Source organism: Sycon ciliatum, chromosome 5, assembly GCF_964019385.1.
Source record: "Sycon ciliatum chromosome 5, ocSycCili1.1, whole genome shotgun sequence".
NCBI classification, from domain to species: Eukaryota; Metazoa; Porifera; class Calcarea; order Leucosolenida; family Sycettidae; genus Sycon; species Sycon ciliatum.
The window spans coordinates 25,906,042-25,928,152 of record NC_088647.1 but is presented as its reverse complement, the minus strand read 5'-3'; the positions used below and the strand labels follow the sequence as shown (position 1 = coordinate 25,928,152).

The 22,111-nt window shown below is 46.2% G+C and overlaps 1 protein-coding gene and 1 long non-coding RNA gene across 3 annotated transcripts in view; one reads left to right on the top strand and one right to left on the bottom strand.

Moving 5' to 3' along the window:
• LOC135818179 (peptide chain release factor 1-like) overlaps positions 1-22,111 on the top strand; it is a 97,742-nt gene that overhangs the window by 15,867 nt on the left and 59,764 nt on the right. Inside the window, exons 9-13 of one of the 2 annotated variants that reach the window (XM_065331524.1) lie at positions 903-1,007; positions 1,610-1,665; positions 4,452-4,554; positions 5,414-5,560; positions 6,378-8,073. The exons of the other annotated variant lie outside the window; for it this stretch is intronic. Of the exons in view, the coding sequence (XP_065187596.1) occupies positions 903-1,007; positions 1,610-1,665; positions 4,452-4,554; positions 5,414-5,560; positions 6,378-6,581 (615 nt within the window). The 3' untranslated portion in view covers positions 6,582-8,073. Of the gene's footprint in view, positions 1-902; positions 1,008-1,609; positions 1,666-4,451; positions 4,555-5,413; positions 5,561-6,377; positions 8,074-22,111 lie in introns of those variants that run through there. 2 annotated transcript variants of the gene reach the window in all.
• On the bottom strand, positions 10,019-11,831 carry LOC135816696 (uncharacterized). Its single transcript, XR_010553463.1, has 2 exons — positions 11,311-11,831; positions 10,019-10,636 (listed from the first exon to the last, which is right to left on the bottom strand). It is a non-coding gene; the product is annotated as an uncharacterized LOC135816696 (long non-coding RNA).

The following is a 22,111-nucleotide window of genomic DNA, read 5'->3' as shown; positions in this document are numbered from 1 at the left end:
CGTTCCCGAGCTACACATGGTCATGAGGTACTGTCATTGGATGACGTGGTTACTGAGACTGCTGCTACTGCTTCTTCAGCTACTCAGTCACAGCATCGCTGTGCACTGCACCCAAGCAGTATCCTGACCAAGTTCTGCACGGAATGTAAGAAGCTGTTATGTGAGCGATGCATCAGCACTGGAAAACACGAGAAGCACAAACAAGATGTTGTGTCTATCAATGCTGCAGCGGAGAAGATAAGAGCATCAGTGAATGATTTGTTGTCGAGCTGTGTGTCTGAGAGTGATGGCGTTCTGGAGAGCTCCATTGAGAAAGTACAGTCCTCCATTCGTAACCTTCATGATCAGATAGAGGTTGCATCAGAAGAGGTCGTGCTATTTTTCCGTTCTCTGGTAGAAGCTATTCAGAAACGTGAAACCAGTGTTCTGAATGAACTTGATGATCTTCGAAGTCAGGCAATGAGACTTCGAAACTGACACTTCTTGTGAGTCTACACAGATAAATTATAGGCATATATGCCTTAAGAAAGTAGTTGTGCCTTCTCATCTAATCGCACGGCGGTTAGTGCAGAGAACATGCAACTGACAAGAGGTGATGCTAAACCCAACCCCAATACTATGTTACACTCAGCTAAGCAGCCAATGAAGTATTTGAAAATGATGTAAGCGAAGAAGACAGTGGGGCACAAGTTATGCCAGATCTTGAACAGTTCTATACTAGCACAATGTAGCACAAGACTTGCAAGGAGTACTAAGACATTCCACGGCATGAAAGTCAGATTGAGCCCTGCTCAAGATTTCTTTATCAATTTTTCAGAACGCAAGACTTGTATTCTTCTGTACAACAAGATTATTAATGCTGCTTCTTTTGTTACCATTGTTGTTTTTACTGTTTTGTATAGTTCGAGAGTGGTGTACATCGTGTGCAGAGAGTACCAAAGTCGGATACCATGGGTCGTCGTCACACCAGCACCGTGGCCATCCTCATCCTACCAGAACCCACCGAGGTACGACGCTGTGTTCACGTGTGTCCGTATGTCGGTATGTGTGTGTGTGTGTATGTGTGTGTGTGTGTGTGTGTGTGTGTGTGTGTGTGTGTGTGTGTGTGTGTGTGTGTGTGAGTGTGTGTGTGCATCGTGTGTGAATTGTGTGTCCCATATGGTCCAGTGGTATGTGCAGTCGATTCCCCATCAAGAGGTTGCAGGTTGAATTCGTGATTATATTTGTATAAGTCGCACGTGTTCACTTTCTCATTCTCTTAGCTCTTCTTTCATTCACCCTGGTGTTTACCTACTGCTAGTGGATGCCAGAGTATGTGGTGTGGTTCGCATGTCCAAAAAAAATCGAATAATCAAGAGTAGGTATTCGCGGGCCAGAAAAAGCTGCTTCAGTGAGCTATGTGGAGGAGTGATCAGGTTAAAATTGTGGTAGTCGATTTATCAGCCTTCAGCATGTGTACGTGCATCCGTGCCTGTGGTTAGTCCAAATCAGACGCTGTGTGTTTGTGTGTGCGTGCGTGTGAGTGTGTGTGTGAGTGTGTGTGTGTGTGTGTGTGTGTGTGTGTGTGTGTGTTTGTGTGCGCCCGTGTTGGTTTGTGCCTTTCTTGCAGCTAGATATTGTCATTGATGCCAAGGATTTGAAATATGAAGTGTTCAGAGCATCTGGGTAGGTCTATGGCTTTTCACAAAGAAGTTCTGTCCCAGTTGGACTCATGACCATCTAGGAATGAATGATATTCGTATACGATTTTTCGGCCGGAAACAGTTTGTTGCAGCTCGTGAACCGTTCTGTGTTCAAAACATTTGCTACACTGGCGAGTCTTGGCTTTTTGTGGATGGGAATGCATCACCCTAAAGCAGTGTTTACAACTGGCACGTGTACTGTACGCGTGAAGCACGCATTCGTGCGTATTTTGCTGGCTTTTGGTCGTCTTCGGCCGCTTCAGGAGCTGCATCTGCGCCTAAAGTAGGGATCTCAGCGCGTGCAGTGCGCAGGGTGTGTGCGCATACATTGCGTCATCGAGTTTTGAGTGCAGCTCGCGGACACAGCAGAAAAATGGCGACGGTCGATTTTCGACACTAGGGGACGCGGTGGACACTAGCGGAATCGTCATCTTCATCGTCGTTCGAACATACTTTGTAATTCCCGCCGAAGGACAGCGTGGCCAAGGCGATATTGCCCCGGTCGATTTTCCTATAATTTTCCATGCGGCAAGAACCCACTTCAGAGAGGATTCAGTCAAAAATTCAGACGTTTTCTCCGGTTAGATTGTCCTAACTTCGATTTTCAGTGCATCAGCCATCGCGAACATCGCCGCCATTATCACTCGGAGAGAAGACATCGCGCTCAGTAGAAGAGGTGTTCACGCTGCGTCCAAGAGTGAAAGATTGTGCTCTTTGACCCTCCATAGTTCCTCTGAGAGAGTGTCTGGGAGATAGGTAGCTTGGAGATGGCCGTAGAACGTGCTTTCCTGGACGCAATATTCAGCCATTTCTACTGTCTTCTTCAACTTGATTTATTTGGAAAAAAATGTTCTTTTCCACGATTTCTGCACTGGACGCGTTTGGGATCGAAAATCTCACCTGCGCAGACTGGCTGCGCAGTTCACGCGCTGAGATCCCTACCTAAAGGCCGATTCACAATACAACTTCTTGCGACGCGACATGCGAAAGTTGAACTTTCTTCAACTTCTGCAACAGGTGCCTTGCGACAGCTTGCGACAGCTCGCGAGAGGCAGTTTCTTGTCGCAGCTGTCGCGTATCGCGTCGCAGAAAGTTGTATTGTGAATCACCCTTTAGATCTTTGCAAGGTGGTGGTGTTCCTCTGCGCCTTAGATCATTGCAGGGTGGTGGTGTTCCTCTGCGCCTTAGATCTTTGCAGGGTGGTGGTGTTCCTCTGCGCCTTAGATCTTTGCAGGGTGGTGGTGTTCCTACGGATGCTGAAAACTCAGTCTAACTGAGTCTCAAGTGAACCGTGAACTTTTTGTTGGTCGTCATGCATATGAAAACATGCCAAAACGAGAGAGCTTGGAAGCTCAGGGTCCTACGCTATGCTTTTTTGCCTTGATGACCTAGGCAAAAAAAGCATAGTAATTTTTTCATTTATTCTATTTTTTCAAGACATAACCTGGGATTCGAACCCGCACTATCGCCCTGCATGCATCCCCGATACACTTTGCATACATACTAATTCTTCCAAGTTGCTTCACGTTATGATCTTGCATTTGAAAGCCCTATTTGAATATTGTGGCCAGCTGTTTGTGGCCAGCCGCCTTTGATGGTACGGTACGGGACAGGTACGGTCGAGGGTAATACGACACCGTCTACCACCTTGATGACCTAGGCAAAAAGCATAGGGATGTTATAAATTGTTCAATTCTCCTATTTTTCAAGGCATAACCTGGGATTCTAAGTTTTTCTAACCCGCACAATCGCCCTACATGCATTACCCGATACACTTTGCATTCATACTCATTCTTCCAAGTTGCTTCACGTTATGATCTTGCATTTGAAAGCCCTATTTGGATATGGTGGCCAGCTGTTTGTGGCCAGCTGTCTTTGATGGCACGGTACGGTACGGGACAGATACGGGATAGCGCCAGACGGAGGTCCACCCGCCCGCCACAAACACCAAATTAAAGCTGTGCGGACCCTGGCTAGCGCCAGACGTTACTGAAGTAACGTCTTCTGCATAGCTACGGGAATAAAATTCCAGTATGTTATATTTTTCAGCACATATCAGGCGCGTACCGGCGTACATGCCAGTCACTTTGATTAACAGGGTCAAAAACTTAGTATTCGGTGGCGTCGCCCGCCCTAAAATATGACTCGAATTGCTGCTTCTCTTTTTTTGAAAGCCTGAACGTGTGCTTGGGCACGCATGATCCGCCAGAGTACCGCGTCAACACACCAGTTGATCCGCCAGAGTACCGCGTCAACACACCAGTTGATCCGCCAGAGTACCGCGTCAACACACCAGTTGATCCGCCAGAGTACCGCGTCAACACGCCAGTTGTGAACACAGTGTAGTATAAGATTGTGTAACGTCCTGAGCATCATTTGTCTAGAGTAGTGCCGTACGGTAGTCTTACACCACTGGACACAGTTACACAAGCAGATGCTGCAAAATAACCTCTCTCTCTCTCTCTCTCTCCTCTCTCTCTCTCTCTCTCTCTCTCTCTCTCTCTCTCTCTCTCTCTCTCTCTCTCTCTCTCTCTCTCTCTCTCTCTCTCTCTCTCTCTCTCTCTCTCCCCCCCTCTCTCTCTCTCTCTCTCTCTCTCTCTCTCTCTCTCTCTCTCTCTCTCTCTCTCTTTCTCTCTCTCTCCGCCCCCCCCTCTCTCTCTCTCTCTCTCTCTCTCTCTCTCTCTCTCTCTCTCTCTCTCTCTCTCTCTCTCTCTCTCTCTCTCTCTCTCTCTCTCTCTCTCTCTCTCTCTCTTGTTTTTAATCCCGTAGTGCTGGTGGACAGCATGTCCAGAAGACAGAGAGTGCAGTACGTGTGACTCACATCCCAAGTGGCATTGCATTCCGCTCTGAAACATCTCGTGTGCAGAGTGTGGTAAGTCCTTGGTAATTGCTCTATTTGTGTTGTGAACAAAATGTGTTAGACTGTTGTTACTGCTGCTGCTGCTGCTGTTGTTGTTGTTGTGGTCGTTGTGTGTCGTCGCCAGTTTTTTTGGCGACGGCAGCGGTGGTTGTGATGACAGTGGCGGCAGCCGTGGTTGTGGTGGTCGTTGTTGTTTTCTCGTTCTTGTTGTCTTCATTGTTGTTGCTGTCTTCATTGTTGTTGTTGTCTTCATTGTTGTTGTTGTTGTTGTTGTTGTTGTTGTTGTTGTTGTTGTTGTTGTTGTTGTTGTTGTTGTTGTTGTTGTTGTTGTTGTTGTTGTTGTTGTTGTTGTTGTTGTTGTTGTTGTTGTTGTTGTTGTTGTTGTTGTTGTTGTTGTTGTCTTCATTGTTGTTGTTGTCTTCATTGTTGTTGTTGTCTTCATTGTTGTTGTTATCTTCATTGTTGTTGTCTTCATTGTTGTTGTTGTCTTCATTGTTGTTGTCTTCATTGTTGTTGTTGTCTTCATTGTTGTTGTCTTCATTGTTGTTGTTGTCTTCATTGTTTTTGTTGTCTTCATTGTCGTTGTTGTTGTCTTCATTGTTGTTGTTGTCTTCATTGTTGTTGTCTTCATTGTTGTTGCTGTTTCTGTTGTTGCTGCTCCTGCCACTGCTGGTACGTGAAATTTATCGTTCAAGTTTCTGATTTTGTCTTTGCAGACACTGTCTTTTCCTTCTAGGTGATTTATAGTTTGAGTCACTGCATAACCGGATTGACTTGTTTTGTCTCCTCTTTGTCTCTTCCTGGGAATTTGTTCACAATGACCATTTGGCTACTTTGTCTTGTCTTGTCTTGTCCTTGTCCTGTTTCCCAGAACAGAGAAAACTGCCTGAAGCTGCTTCGAGCCAAGCTCTTTGACATTGAATCATCAAAAAAGGAACAAGATGAACAGGAGCATCGCAAATCGATTGTGGGCAAGATGGACTTCAGCGAGAAAGTCAGGACCTTCCACTACTTTGGGGTAAGTAAAAAGGATTCCGGCCCCGTTTACTTGAACTGATTGCATCAAGCTGTTTACGGGTGTGCTCACACTGTGACCCGGCTAGTCATGAAATAAGAGTGTTCCTTGCCCGAAAAAAACTCACTCAATTTTAACTTGAAATGCAGAAAATCCGGCTGTGAAGAAATTTCAAATTGCATCACCTCGCTTTGGCGTTTTTTAGACCTTGTGTGAACAAGATCATTATATTTCTACATGATGAGGTCACTTGAACGCTGTCTAAGGGCGCGTTCAGACTACCGATAAAAAGTGACGTAATGGAAAAGTTTCCAAGGTGATTTGATCACGTGACGTTACTGGCACGTTACCGGCAGAAAAGTTTTACTCCTGCGGCGGTAACTGCATTCTGGCAGTAAAAAAAGTGCTCAGGCTGGGAAAAAGGGAAAATCCCTTCTCAGCGCCGCGGTGAGAGCTGCAAAACTTATGTACCGGTGACGTTAGTTTATCGGTAGTGTGAATGTCCTTCACGGTTTATCGCCTTTCACGGTTTGACGGGATTCACGGTAGTCTGAACGCTGTCTAAAAGATCCTCAGGCTACGTATAGTGTTCCATGACCAGCAGACAGTGCCAGTAATACAATTCTCACTCAGCAATGACAAGCTAGTGTCTGATCAGGAGTGTGTTTTTCTTCAAACACAAAGCTCTGAGTAACGGCAAAGACGGACTTGGTTGTGTCATTGCTCGGTGTGAATTCTATTCAATTAGGAATATGCAGTGAACTTGGTGTCAACTCTACCGCAGCTGACTAGTTATTTACTCTGTCTTTTCTGATCACAGATGCAGGTTGTTGACCATCGCTTTGATCTCAAAACCACTGGACTGACAGCGGTGCTGAACAATGCTGCCGATACTGCTGCCTTCCTGGAGAAGGTGGCCACGTCTGCAAAGATCAGTGCTATCAGGAAAGCGCTGAGGGCATCGCCGCCGGACCACATCTCCGAGTTTAAGCCCAAGACACTCTATGCGGCCGAGTCCCCGTGAGTGTGTTCCGGGCCGGAGTCAGCAAATACCCTGAAACCTGTGCACTGTGCATGGTATAAACGTATGTGCTGTGCCGGATTGACCAACATGCACATGGACGCACTCTGCAAGTCTTTTGTTCCTCGCCCGAACAGAAAACCGCTGGCGTAAGCTCTCAGCTGGGTTTTTTTCCGCCATGCTATTCACGTTACAGTGTGGATGGTATAGCAGGCCGCATATCCAGTAGTGTTGCTGTTATAGGTGTCCACCCCTATCATAAGACTCACCACTACAGCTCAGTGGTACAGTACACTGCGAGAGGCATCGGGCAGCTTGCGTCCTATTGGCACACTGAACCCGACATGCAATTGCCAATGAATGCGTTCCGCACTGTACTGCATGTCGGGTTTCACACACAAAACTTTGATCTCTTGGTGCAAATTTGATATCACTTTGAGGCGACTGACCTGCTTGTACAGAGCTGCAACTCACAACACACAGCAGTCCATACCTCATAACAGAAACCCCACTCTGGCCTCCTGATGAGAAGCGGGACTTCCCCCCGGCTTGGCCATACTCTAGCATTTAGCACAGGTTCATTAGCTATCATGAATGCATTCTTTTCAAGCTGGACATAAAATATCGTACTGTATTCAGTCGAGGCACCTATTTATTCCAGTTCATAAGTATTATAACTAAAAGATACTCTATAGTCTAGACGACTATGGACAAAGCGGTATTGTCATCGCACTGTTGAGTATGCTCAATACTGTGTGTATCAAAAGTATACTTCTGGACTTCTAATTTTCACCACCCGAACAGTCTGTGTACTCTCTCTCTCTCTCTCTCTCTCTCTCTCTCTCTCTCTCTCTCTCTCTCTCTCTCTCTCTCTCTCTCTCTCTCTCTCTTCTCTCTCTCTCTCTCTCTCTCTCTCTCTCTCTCTCTCTCTCTCTCTCTCTCTCTCTCTCTCTCTCTCTCTCTCTCTCTCTCTCTCTCTCTCTCTCTCACATCTCCTCTCTCTCTCACACCTACTCTCTCTCTCTCACACCTACTCTCTCTCTCTCTCTCTCTCTCTCTCTCTCTCTCTCTCTCTCTCTCTCTCTCTCTCTCTCTCTCTCTCTCTCTCTCTCTCTCTCTCTCTCTCTCTCCCTCTCTCTCTCCCTCCTCTCTCTCTCACACCTACTCTCTCTCTCTCTCTCTCTCTCCTCTCTCTCTCTCTCTCTCTCTCTCTCTCGCTCTCTCTCTCTCTCTCTCTCTCTCTCTCTCTCTCTCTCTCTCTCTCTCTCACTCTCACTCTCTTTCTCTCTCTTCTGATCCTCCTCCTGCTCCCCCGTCCATGTCTCTTACGTCTGATGTTATGCTCTATTTAAATACGTCTCTGTAGGCCGTATCATGTTGTCCTTGGGTGTCGCTCTTCTTGCTCTGTTTCTAGTCCTTGCTGTGGGATCCATTCTACATGTTGTTGCTCTTGCAGTAGGCATTGGCTGAGAAACTGGAGTCGCCGCTGTAGCCACTTCCCATGCTGTTTGACAGTGGTGGAGGCTCTGCTGGAGTCCACCATGCTGATAGGATTGTGGTGGTTGAGACCATGCCGGCTCCGCTGTCACTGTTCTCAGTACAGACAGTGTAGCTTGATGCGTTGATCTTGACTCAGTCTATGCAGGAGACATGCAACAATGCATGCGTACAGCTCTCTACTACTCTACTCTCTAGCTCTCTTCATGCCTTGATTTGCCAGAGGCATAGGACCACATGCGCACCGAATAACGCCATCTGCCGATAATACTAATGCTAATAAGACTGTATTTTCCGGAGTAAAACAATAAGCAACAGAACTTCACCCCCAAAAAGTCGGTGCGAGTTACCGGTATGTACAACGCTGGTGATAAACAGGATACCGGTAGATGTCTGTATTTCGTGACAAATGAATAATCTGGGCACGGCTCGGGAAAATTCGGAACATGTCTACCTGTACAGTCGTCCCTCTCTAATCCAGCACTTTATAATCCAGCACCCTCGATAAACCAGCTCAATGTCCAGTAGCCAAAATGTCCTCTTCATGCACATTGCAGCAGTAAATCAGATTTGTTAATCCAGCACCCTCCCTAATCCAGCAGATTTTCCGTGGCACAAATGGTGCCGGATTTAAAGGGGCACTCCGGCTTCATTTTCGACGCCGAGTTTTCGATGCCAAGACGAAGGTAGGTGAAAGAGAAGACCCCTCGAACAAGAACGAGTCTCCAGAAGCGATCGAGTCGAGCAGGAAGACGACTTTTGAATTTCGCCGAGCGAGCGCTGATGACGTAATGAGGGATTAGCTTGCCAGTGGAAATGCATCTGCGCACATACATTTCACATACTTTTTGGCCAATTTTCAATCGAAGAGGAGGTTGTTTTCTATGTTCTCTCAACGTCGTGAGCAATCCCGTCTTCTATACCCTTCCAGGTACCCTCAAGGTCCTCCAGAGGAGAATTTTTCTCCAGCGAAGCGTTGTTGATCCGCTAAATTCGTCTTGAGACATATTCACCCAGTGCAGTGCTGATAAATGTAGAATGTTGAATCTGTGATAATTGTCGACGATGGAGAGAGGTTGATAGCCACTGTCGCAGGGAAAGTGAAGCTGCTGGAAGTAACAACGGGGAGCTTGTTAGCATCACATGTGCATCCAGACTTCAAAGCAGCTTGACGGAATCGGGGAGTACTGACTATTTGTCTCGCCCTCAGTTTAGTGAATTTTACGACCAGAAAATTATTCGATCAGGATCCCTTCTACAAGATGTGTAGTACAGGTGATTTCTGAACTTGACGATATGGAGACCGACCAGTAGACCTACCAACAACGTGTACCTGCGGGAAATTCACCCAAGGCTATTGCTATCCTCTTCAGTGGCTGTTGTTTTTTAGTAAAAATATGTTCACTTCTCTCAACATACTCCTGCATGGCAGCAAGAAGGTGCGCTATGGAATTCAATGCCACAATCTTCGCCCAGCTGTGGATGAAGCATGGTCAAGTCATGGCAGTACATATACTTGAAACAGATGAGAAATTGAAGTTCATTTGTGATGGGCAGTTTGACAGCCCCAGTGACCGAGTCCAGCATTGTCTTTTGCCGTGGCACAAGTTGCTGAAGAATCCGAGATGGTCTTGGAACTATGCACATGGATACTACCAGAAATAATGGTGGCATAAACCATTGTGGAATGGGACAGCTCACGGAGAATACTGGAATAGCTCAAGTATCTCTAAGTGATTGTAAATCCTGTTCTGGCTGATAGCTTCGGCCTGCTGCGCCCATCCATGTACAATGATGGGAACATGCATTTCTGTTTTCTACATATTTGCTGGCTACTGTACTGTGATATTACAGTTGCAGGTCCCTTATATAAAATATATGTTCAACCCCCTCCCACATTATAAATATGAACTAACAATTTCACTGTTGGACTCGCAGGCAGCTAGAGAGCAAAGGATTAATTTATAGCAAAGAAAAGGACCAGGGAACTACAAGTAAATTAGTTACGCTATAATGTCCACGAACAATTTCACTGTATTTGAAATAATTTTGTTTGATACCCTGAGAACTCTGAAACTTTGGAGCACTGTGGATTATATGTAGATACAACATTTATAGAAGGAAAAGTGGAATAATTTCTAACACATTGTTCAAATAATTATAGCACTGAATTGTTGAGATTGTGAGCACATTCCAATCAGCACTCTACATATTTATAAGCGGTGGAAATCGTTAGGAATAGGTCGTGAGTTGTCAGAGTGCTCCAGTATATGAGAGAATGTTTTGTTTGTCTAATCGACGGCTCGTTTGAAGCCAGAGTTGTTTGAACTTGTTTCAGTCGACTTGATTCTAGATAGTAGTCGAAGGAGTACTATGAAGTACACACCACACGTAGTCCGTAAGGTATCTCGTGAGAATTCTGTCGGTACACATCAGGTATCAGCTTGGAAAGATGGATCCTCTCTGTTTCTTGAAAGCCTGTATAATTGGACTGTGGCTCCAGCGATTCCCTTCTCAGAGCAGATACCATACCCAATACGGTCAATACATATTGGACAGACCTGTATGCACAACAGAAATAGTGGAGAGAAATCTCTCAGCTCATGAACACGTCAGTGAAGTTTGAACTGCCGTTGTTTGTGGCCATCAGTATAAACCTATCGACTATAAGAATAATGTGCAAACAAACTTCTATAACCACAGCTGGGGCCATGGAATTATAAACTTAGGGAATTGCCAATTCTGGTCTGAGTTGCGTTCGAAGCCTGCAATTCATGATGGCTATCGTATGTTGCATTGACCAGAGATTATATCATAAAACTTCCATGCCACATTGAAACACGCACCACTTTCGAGTACTTAGGTATCCCCCACCAAATAGGCATTCGTTCTCGGGGTGGCAGGCGTCACTATTTGTTATGCCTGGATCAGATTTCATTGACCCCAACTGTCATGAAGAATCATTTTTACTTTAACTCGATTTCAGTACAAGTTGTAGAACTGCAGAATCAATTTCGTTGTATTTGGGCAACCATTTCACTACAAACGCTCTATTGGGAAAATAGAATTTTTTTATAAAATACATGTCCAAATTCCACATCTACCCAAATCGGAATACTTGATCACGTATTCAGTACTACACGGAATGTTTAGAAAACGCCAGGGAATAGGAATTTGCTAACGAGAACTCCAGGCCAGGGTACTAGCATACGAACAAAACAAGATAAAAACTCACCAGTGTACTTGTAGTAATTCATGTCGGTGTAATATTCATAATAAGCAACGAGGCACCCTCCGATTTGGTCAAGCTGCTTTGAAGTCTGGTTGTTCAGGTGATACAAACGGGCTCCCCGTTGTTACTTCCAGCAGCTTCACTCTCCCTGCGACAGCGGCTATCAGCCTCTCTCTCCATCGTCAACAATTATCACAGATTCAACATTCTACATTTATCAGCACTGCACTGGGTGAATATGTCTCAAGACGAATTTAGCGGATCAACAACGCTTTGCTGGAGATAAATTCTCCTCTGGAGGACCTTGAGGGTACCTGGAAGGGTATAGAAGACGGGATCGCTCACGACGTTGAGAGAACATAGAAAGCAACCTCCTCTTCGATTGAAAATTGGCCAAAAAGTATGTGAAATGTATGTGCGCAGATGCATTTCCACTGGCAAGCTAATCCCTCATTACGTCATCAGCGCTCGCTCGGCGAAATTCAAAAGTCGTCTTCCTGCTCGACTCGATCGCTTCTGGAGACTCGTTCTTGTTCGAGGGGTCTTTTCTTTCACCTACCTTCGTCTTGGCATCGAAAACTCGGCGTCGAAAATGAAGCCGGAGTGCCCCTTTAATAGAAAGGGACCACTGTACTGACTGTCTGTGTGTTGCTCACACTGATAGTGATACGCCGTTTATGGAAATAGACTAATGATGTCGATGAACCACGTGCGTGTATCAAAATCACTAATAATCAGGGCGCAAGCAACACCATTATGCATTATGCTTGCGTGCATATGCGTTGATGTACGAGCTTGATGGCACGCTTTTCATTTTTTTAATTCCGAGCGTTTACACTTGTTCCTGATCCTTTTGGGTTGCTCTCCTCTGTTTTATTCTTGCTCTTGCGTTTCGTCATGTTGTGTCTGGCAATGCTGCCTGCCACTAGCTCTCTGGCTGTTGTGCCTAAATACCTGTGGGACCGGAAGAAGGTTTCGCTCCCTTCAAGTTTTGCCTTCGAGTGTTTCTGTTGTTGCAGTCACAGTTTTACCCGCGATGAGTGAAAAACTAGTGGACTAGGGGCCAAGTCATTCGCGGCCTCCAAGCCATTTTCTGGTAGCAGCGGAGGGTTCTAGCTCTCTTTGCGAGGCGCTACTACTTCGAGGATATAATGCCGGGTGATGAACATGGAATATGCGGACTCCGGAGAGATATTCGCGCTTGATTGAACTACTTCGAACGGTAATGATTCCGCCCTCTACGTAACCAGTAACGACGGCAATCTGCATTGGCAGCGAGGCCCCGCATGCAGCCAACCGATATGCCACAGAGCGTGGATCGGAGCACGACAGCGCACCATTTTACCCGGTCTAAGAAGAGAGCGGAGCGTGCAGGAAAATAATTCGTCGTTTACCAGTTAGTCTGCGAAGGTAACTGGCATTGTACATTGGTCGTATCCATTCCGGTTGGCTGAGCCACGACGGAGTGGAAGACACTATTCCGTATTCGCCAACTAAGCCAGTACATGAACGAGTGCAAGACCTGGCGCGGAACCGATAGATACATGTAGTGGAGTCGAACGTCAGAGACCAGAGAAAAAACTGCTAGTGCTATGCTAGTCTGTCTTACCGGCTTGAACGTCACTGCGTGCAGTTGGAGGATATCACGGACTGTCAGTGTGATTTCCGAATGCATGCAGCAGTCGACGCAGCGCACATCGCAGGACTTTCAATCGTGGAGAGATTTGTTTGGATGGCAGTGAGAGCTAGAGCAGACAGAATTGATGTAGGGTGAGGTTGGGAATATGGAACTCACTCATCAGAGGACTTCGCCCCAAGGTGTGACCTATTTGGACTCAGCCCTGCTGGTGGCAGTTGTCACTGTGAAAGTTACACACAAGGGAACTTCGGTCTGAAGAGTGACCCTGTCAGATTCGTGGACGGTGGAGGAGGACAGACCACATCGTCGCCAGCCGTACACAGCAGCAGTCTCAATTCTCTCAAGTACAAGGTATTTTGTAATTTTATAACATAAAAGTAGGGATATCAGCGCGGACACTGCGCAGGGCTTTGCGCATTCAATGATGGAATCGATTTTTCAATGCGGCGATGGCAGACTTAAAAAATGGCGATTGCCAAAAACCGGCTCAGTGAGTCGGTATTTGACGACTCCATGGTGCAGCTCGACATTGATTTTGTAGTTCGGAGAGAGAGAGAGAGAGAGAGAGAGAGAGAGAGAGAGAGAGAGAGAGAGAGAGAGAGAGAGAGAGAGAGAGAGGGAGAGAGAGGGAGAGAGAGAGAGGGCTAGAAAGAACGATTACTCAAGCTAATGCTTCAGTAAGAGTCACTAGAGGTTCTGGGCACACTGATAGGCTAATATCATCTGACGATTTCCGCAGCTTGTGCCGCTTGTTGCAGAGCATAAGTGAAAATGCGCCGCCAGAAGATCGGCGATCGTGAAGTCGGCTTTGAGTAGATTTGGCTTTCGCCATCCCCAGGAGCCGCTCCTGTTGCCTGTGAGGACCAAACCACGTCTCCACACTGCTACTCGAACAAAACCCTGTCCACACCTGACAATCGATGTCTCTGCAACAACACCGTCAACGGCCCATATGCACAGCGATATGTCAGAAATGCAGAAATGCACAAGAACGAACACCGTCACGTGGTGTGGAGCATGAACGCTTCGGTCAAATTCCCTGCCAGCTCTCAACATCCACCATCAAGTATTTCTGTCGGGTTTACCATTGAATCCAGAGCTTATCCCCCGTTACATCCAGAGATGTTCATTTTCTGCTCTGAAAGAACACTGTAAAACGGCTTCGCGCCTTCCAACGAAAGCTACATAACGTTATCTATTCACGAACACATGGGCGGCCAACATACCAAACAATATCCCATTCTGGTAAGGAGGTAGCCTGTAACCACCATCTCCTTGCAAGGAAATTTCAGCCATTTCTCCCTCGTTCAAGATCTCATCTGATGCGCGTTTGGTTACATGCGCGAACTGCATGCGCAGTGCACGCGCTGAGATCCCTACCTGAAGATACTCAGGTTGAGTTTGGTTGGGCATTTTCAAAATGTAAATGACAACCATTCTGGAATGGGAATGGGTAAGAATCACCTGACCAAACAAACGCGCCAGAATCAACTAGGAATCACTTGACATAGCAATTCCATGGCATGATGTCGTTGTGGAACGGCGGCTCTCTTCTCTTTTACCCGACTCTAGTTTCCTTGAGAGAGTCAAGGTACTTCTGAGTGCATGATTTGAGGCACTTAAACCTTATGCTACATTGTTTGGCTCGTGGCAACCATTATCATTTTTTGATTCCAGAATGAGAATGCTCATTCCAGCATGTGAGGTGGAATGATCATTCTCCAAATAGAATCATTCTCAGCGATTCCGATTCTGGAATGGGACCAACCTAACGCACTTTTTTGACCAACCAAACGGTCGAGAATGATTCCGAGTGATTCCAAGTGATTCCCATTTGGGAATGTGACCAACCAAACGTAACCTGAATCTGCGGACAGAACTGTTTCGGCCTTTGTGGACTCATCAGCGAAGCACAGAGAAAATGAGGCCGAACCTGATAGCAATAAAAAATAAATTTTCCAAAGCCATTTTTCAACCAGGCCCGTACATACCTTGCCAGAGTGCTCAAACTGACAAGTCACTCACCTATTACTACACACACTGTAAGTCCACATATTTTCGGCGCATTCAAATTTCGGCCTCCCGATCCCAGGGCTAGAACCCATTTCGGCCACATCAATTTTTCGGCCTGTGCTGCTGCCGCCGGTACGTTTACACTGTCACACGGAACCTTGCAAAACAAAATTTCGGCCCCAACTTGGCAAATTTTCGGCCAAACATGACCGGGGCGGAAAATAGCCGAAAATAAGTATGCGCTGAATATTTGTTGACTTACTGTAAGTATGAGTTATGAGTAACCATGGAAACTGACCACCACTGTAACAAGATAGCACTGTAAATGCGGAAAATTTGCTGGAGTCTTATTTTCGGTAACTTCAGTACAGGTAATTTTTACCTAAAATAAAACAAGACCTAAAAATGTTCCAGTACTCGTTGACGAGTGTGGTTGCGAGTTTTTTACGTCTGACGTCTTGCTCCCCCAACCGGGAGCATGGCGTCCATTGACTTCGGAATTTTGGATAGTGAAGGCTTGGAGTCACTGGCAAAGGCCAATAACGTCAAATGGGCCGGCCTGAGCCGAGTGCAATTGGTAGGCGCCCTGAGGGGAAAGTTGCAACCACTGGACGATCAGATCGACACACACAGGGTCACAAAGCAGGCAGGAGGATGTGAATGTACCAGCACTGATGCTACTGCGCTAACGAAGATGATGGTTGACCTGATGGAGACGGTCCGAAACCTGGTAGCAGAAGTTTCCGACCTACGAAAAATCTCTCTAGAAAAGGAGAAAGGAAAAGATGCCGCCATTGCAGAACTCAGAGAGGAGCTTCGCGCCCTGACACAACATCACCAGCCCATCGATGTCTCTAATCGCGCCCTCGACAGCCTCCAGGATGAGTACTCGTACCGAGCAGCTACAAACATTCCCGCCACGGGTGTACCAGTACCCGCATCTGCACCAACAGGGCTTGAATCCGCAGCTCCGGGCGAGACGTACGCTAGTCGTACCCTCTCTGCACCACGAACAAGCAACGCCAGTCGTACTACTGACAAGCCTGTCAGTACCAAGTACGACTGGTCGATCGTACGTGAAGCCGCCAACCGCCACAGGAAGCCCGCAGATCTGCGTGGAGGTAAGAAAATAGCACGCAGAGTTGTATTCGTTGGGGGCATCAATATCAACTGCAGTGCTGATGATCTTGTTGCGTACTGTAGAAAGAAGAATGTGGAAGTTACTGGCTGTAGACTGATCCCCTCCAGAACAGTGTACGGCACGTTGTACGCACATCTGACAGTTGCTGAGCATGACGAAAGAAATGTTCTGGAAAACGAGTTCTGGCCCGAGCATGTAACAGCACGAGAATGGAAGTTCAAGAACCCACCCCTCCCCAAGAAATCATAAACTGTGATGTTGAATCCACACGCACCCATCTTTTTTCCCACATCACCACACGCTTTTACTCTTAACCCAAATGCAGCCCCGTTCTCTCCCGGCCGACAATCGCAAGTGACCGCACTGAACCCTCTTGCTCCACCATTCCAACCGCCCCCTTTGACTTTCAACTTTTCACCTTGTATTCCTGATATGAAGTCTCCGTCGAGTATCAGGATCTGCACAGTTAACGCATGCAGCTGGCTGAAGCGGGCTGATGAGATTAAAAACTTATTCTGCACATCTCAACTAGATATCTTGGGCATAACTGAAACCTGGTTGACTCCTGATATCACAAGTTCAATATTAACACCGTCAGCTGAATACAAAATTATCCGGCATGACCGTCACAACAATACCGTGCGACGTGGAGGTGGAGTGGCATTCCTCCTCCACCCTTCCATTTCCCATGCTACCAAACATCGTCCAGATCTTCAGCCTGCTGATCCAACCATTGAAATTGTGTGCATAGAACTAGAGCATCGCTCCAACTCCACGTTTGTGTTCTGTTGTTACCGTCCTCCTTGGCAGCCACCTGATCAGTTCTGCAGCGCACTCCGGACCTGCATTCAATCAATATCTTGTCCTCAAGCTTCCATATTTGTCATTGGCGACTTTAACGCTCGCCTCTCGAAATGGCTAGCATCCGATCCTGATACACCTGCTGGTACATGCATGTATGACACCCTGGATGATCTGGGCTTATCGCAACTTGTGGATCAACAGCCTACCCGCTACTCCGCAAGTGGTAAGAGTTCATCACTACTCGACCTAGTTATCACTAATGCTCCAATAGCAGTCTCCCATCTCACCATCCTCCCACCGGTATCTGATCACTGTCCTGTAGTTTTCGATGTCGTCCACAACCGATCAGCAGGCTCCACAGCCCAAATATCTTCTGCACAAAACACCTGGCTCGACTTTGCCCACACGGACTGGCAAGCATTTAACAACCACGTGTGGCAACTACCCTTGCTAGATGCCGTCCAAAATGCGCAAACAGTTGATGAGGCCTGGTCATTGTGGCGCACAGCGCTGGAAGACTCTGTATCGTTGTTTGTTCCCGTTGTCCGGAGAAGCACATTTCCATCGAACAAGCCTTGGTACTCTGCTGTTCACCATCGTCAGAGGCGGCTTCGGGATCGCCTCTTCGCCAAGGCCAAACGTCTCGGATCTACAGATAGTTGGATAGCGTATAGACTCTCACGTAACTGTCTTACTTCCTTGCTCCGGAAGGCGAAACGCCATTATCACGAGAGGATGGCGAGAGACATGGCTCAGCATCATGGAACTCGTACATGGTGGCGCAAAGCAAAGATCCTTTGTAATGTGAATCGCCCGTCTCCGGTTATCCCTGACCTCTACCATGACAACCAAGCCTACCCAGCCACGAGTAATACGGAAAAGACGAATCTCCTAGCCAAAGTGTTTGCGAGCTACAGCCAGGCGCCACTGCTAACACCTGACCTGCACTCAGCTGGTATTTTAACACCCACGTCCACTGTGAAGTTCTCCATACAACCATTCTCTGTGCAGTCCGTATTTGACACGCTATCCAGACTTCCCATTCAACGTAAAACCGCTGGACTGCTGAACAATCGCATCCTCCGTGAAACAGCTGAGGTCACGTCACAGTCTCTTTCCGCCCTTTTCAACCGCTGCTTGCTGTCCAGTACTCAGCCCAGGGAGTGGAAATCTGCCGTTGTTGTACCTGTGTTCAAGGGAAAAGGTAATCCTTTTCACCCAGTCAATTACCGTCCTATATCGCTGTTAAATGCAGTTGCCAAGTTGTATGAGTCTATGATTAGCCGTCAGTTTTACTCGTTTGTTGAGAGCCATAAAATTATCAGTTCCAGCCAGTTTGGCTTTTGTCGAAAGAGGTCAACAGTTGACCAATTGGTACAGCTTACCTCAATTGTTTCGCGTGCATTTGACTCTAAGTCTTCTTGTGACCAGCTGTTCCTTGATTTTTCTAAGGCCTTTGACAGAGTTAGTCATCATTTAGTTATTCAATCTGTTTCAGGTTGGTGTTCTCTTTCTGCCTGTTCTTGGGTGAAGGACTTCATCAGTGATCGTAGTATTTGCGTTCGCATTGGCCAAACTCTTTCTGACCCTTTGCCCATCACCGCTGGCGTACCCCAAGGTTCCCATCTCGGCCCGCTTCTTTTTAACCTGTGCATCAACTCCTTTCCTGATGCCCCTGCTTCTAGTACCCTATCCCTTTTTGCTGATGACTCTAATTTAATTCTTGTTTCTCCAGCAAACACCTCACTTCCTATCCATAATGCATTGCTCCAGACTGACATTGATAAGTGTTGTCAATGGTCATCAGCTACTGCCATGACGTTTAACACCAGTAAATGCGTCCACCTACCCTTTCAAAAATATGCATTAGCCCCCGGCCCGTCATCCCCCTTGACAATGAACGGTGTGCCTATTCAGAAAGGTGATAGCCACTGTCATCTCGGCGTGACTATCACTCCTTCACTAAATTTTTCTGACCATATAAAATCTATCACCCATAAGTTTCGCAGTCGTGTTTTTCTGTTGCGCCATATGGCCCATTTCCTTTCTGCTTCAACCGTGAATTTGCTCTACAAGTGTTACGTACGACCACTGTTAGAATACGCAGTCCCTGTCTGGTCATTCGCCGTATCCCATTCAGATTCGCTTACGTTAGACCGACTGCAAGCCGTTGCTGCTCGTTCATATCTGCTTTGTAAGACCCGGCACCCTCCTGAGTGGGAAACCCCGAAACAGATTCTTAATCGTACTTGTGACTGGTCATCCCTGAAGTGGCGTCGTCAGATTCTGTCCTTGCTGTATTTTCATCATGTCTTTTACCAGTTTCCGTCTTTGCTAATTCGTTTCAAATTCAATGTATCCCTTAGTTGTCGTCACCCGTCCTCTATAGTTTTACCTCGTTCTGGCGCCCATTTCCTTAAATCCCCTCTCTTCAGTTTATCTGTGGAATGGAACAAACTTCCAGAACACATCCGCTGCGTTCAGTCCTCTGTCAATTTTCGCATTGCTCTAAAGGCTCATTACTCTCAGCATAGATATTCTCTGACTGGAATTCCGAACTTTTCCGTTTGAGAAATTTTTTTTCCTTGAAATTAATCCTTGCTGGGTTTTTTTCATCTAAATGTCCCGCTATTATCTGCCATTGGTGATTTCTTCCCTCGTCGATTTCTTTCCTGCTTTTATACCTCGATATTTAGGTACTTGTTTCCCTTCTTCCCATGCTTCATCTTCCACTCTCCTCTCCCCATTTCCCCATTTTTCTTGCGATATTCATGTGGGAGACTTCCGTGATAAGCATCCATTTGCTTTTGGAGAATCCTTTTAAATAAATACAATACAATACAATACAATACAAATCCAAAATAGCCATGCCACATAGTGTGCAAAATGCATTTGGATCTAGAAAACTGATTTTAATTCTTTGTTGTCATCTTCAATAGATTCGTCAAATACAGTAGTAAGTTGGTTAACACCCACATCTCCCGTACTGGCTGATTTTCATCTCCCGTACTGGCTGATTCTCTTCTCATGCCATGAGCTGTTGTCTATAATAATAATAATAATAATAATAAATTGTTTGCTCCCCACACCGGAGCTCGCGCTATTCCACCGACTTTACTTGACACTGGACGGAATAGCGCGAGCTCCGGTGTGGGGAGCAAACCATTTCTTACAAATCATCGCCGAAGTCGCAACCACTACTTCGTAATAATAATAATAAAAATGATAAGGCCACCCAGAATTAATTCGTTGTTTCGGGTCACCCGACTGACCGTCTTTTTTCACCCGACCGCAATTTTTTTAGTGCATGCAAATGTGCATGACTAGATTATGTACACACGTACACGCGACCCAAAATATTAATAGCAGTCCAGACATCGACCTCAGAAGCAGCCAATTGACAGGATGCAGCACTTGGTGACGACGTTGTCTTCTATCTCCGATTCGCAATCGGTCCTGAAACAGCATCACTCCATCAGCTCCGCCACTGTGTCGCTCATTGACAGAAGTTTTCAAGGACTTCGGTGAGAGCTGCTCGTCAGACTCGTTTGCCAGCGAGGCCAAGATCTGGTCCTGGAGGGGACCTGGATCTGATGGGACAATGGCTACGCTGGATCGACTGGCTTGATGGAGAAAAGCTATTCGATATGCACAATTGTACATGTACATGTATGCACATGCCCGCAACTAAAATAAAAATAAAATTAAAAAATAAACCCGACCGACCGACCCTGGTACGGATGAGTGAAGTGACCCGAAACAACGAATTAATTCTGGGTGGCCTAATAGGTTTTTCATTTGACCCGACGAGACCACACGACGCTTGCATATCACAGCACGAACAGTTCACCAGCCACACTCCACGAAAGCAAGTAGTAGTACTCCTGACAAGTCTTGTTTCGTTCCATAGAGATAATAACGGGGAACTCATCAGAGGAGAAGCAGATGTTGAATGAAGGGGTTTAGCTGAATAATGCTAATTTATAGAAAAGATATTGGCGCACTGAGGTGTAAACACTTAACTAGCTCACATATGTGACATATCAACACAAAAGGAATAGTGCAGAATGGAGGTGTTCTGAACCCTACCAGACACAACTATCACAAGTGCTAAATCATTCACAATGAGAAGGAGAGGTACACAGGAATAGGTTGCGCAAACCTATTACTACTGTATTTGACGGACCTATTGAAGATGGCAACAAAGAATTATGACTTCTCCTGGACCAGGAAATCTGCCATTGACCAGAGGAAGGATTTGATCTGCTGCTAGGATTATAGCGTTAGACGCCAACCCTGCAGTCAAGATCAAGATGGATACGTCGCCTCAGCAGCCCACAGTTCTATGTCACACCCAGCAGCCTTCCTTTCACCTATACCTCTGGCTGAATATCAATTATCGAGGTTTGTGAAGTATTTGTCTTGTGCAGCTAGCAATCTTCAGATGTGACGTTAGACGTCCGTGATGATTTGTTGGCTTTCACTTGGCGTCTACTTTTCACCTATCTTTGTCACTACCTGAGTACCATTTGTGACGTGTAAACTAAACTAGCGCAACCTATTCCTGTGTACCTCTCCTTCTCATTGTGAATGATTTAGCACTTGTGATAGTTGTGTCTGGTAGGGTTCAGAACACCTCCATTCTGCACTATTCCTTTTGTGTTGATATGTCACATATGTGAGTTAGATGAGTGTCTACACCTCAGTGCGCCAATATCTTTTCTATAAATTAGCATTATTCAGCTAAACCCCTTCATTCAACAACTGCTTCTCCTCTGATGAGTTCCCCGTTATTATCTCTATGGAACGAAACAAGACTTGTCAGGAGTACTACTACTTGCTTTCGTGGAGTGTGGCTGGTGAACTGTTCGTGCTGTGATATGCAAGCGTCGTGTGGTCTCGACGGGTCAAATGAAAAACCTATTAAAATGATTTTCCGAAATTTTCGCACCACCGAACAGTTGATTTTAAGAAATACCGAAAATATTAGACCAGCAAAAATTCCCGGTTTTACAGTAGGCAGTCAGAAAGTGTGATAACTGGGCAGAAAACTGAGAGGCAAACTGAGGAGACATTCAACGACCTGAGACCTAGCTCCAACACATCTCCAGTGAGCAAACTAACAGCTTTCCCACTTGAAAGGTTCATAGCCCAGTAAAGGAAGAAAGAGGGGAAAATGAGCGCAGTGAAAATGTGCACAAGCTAAG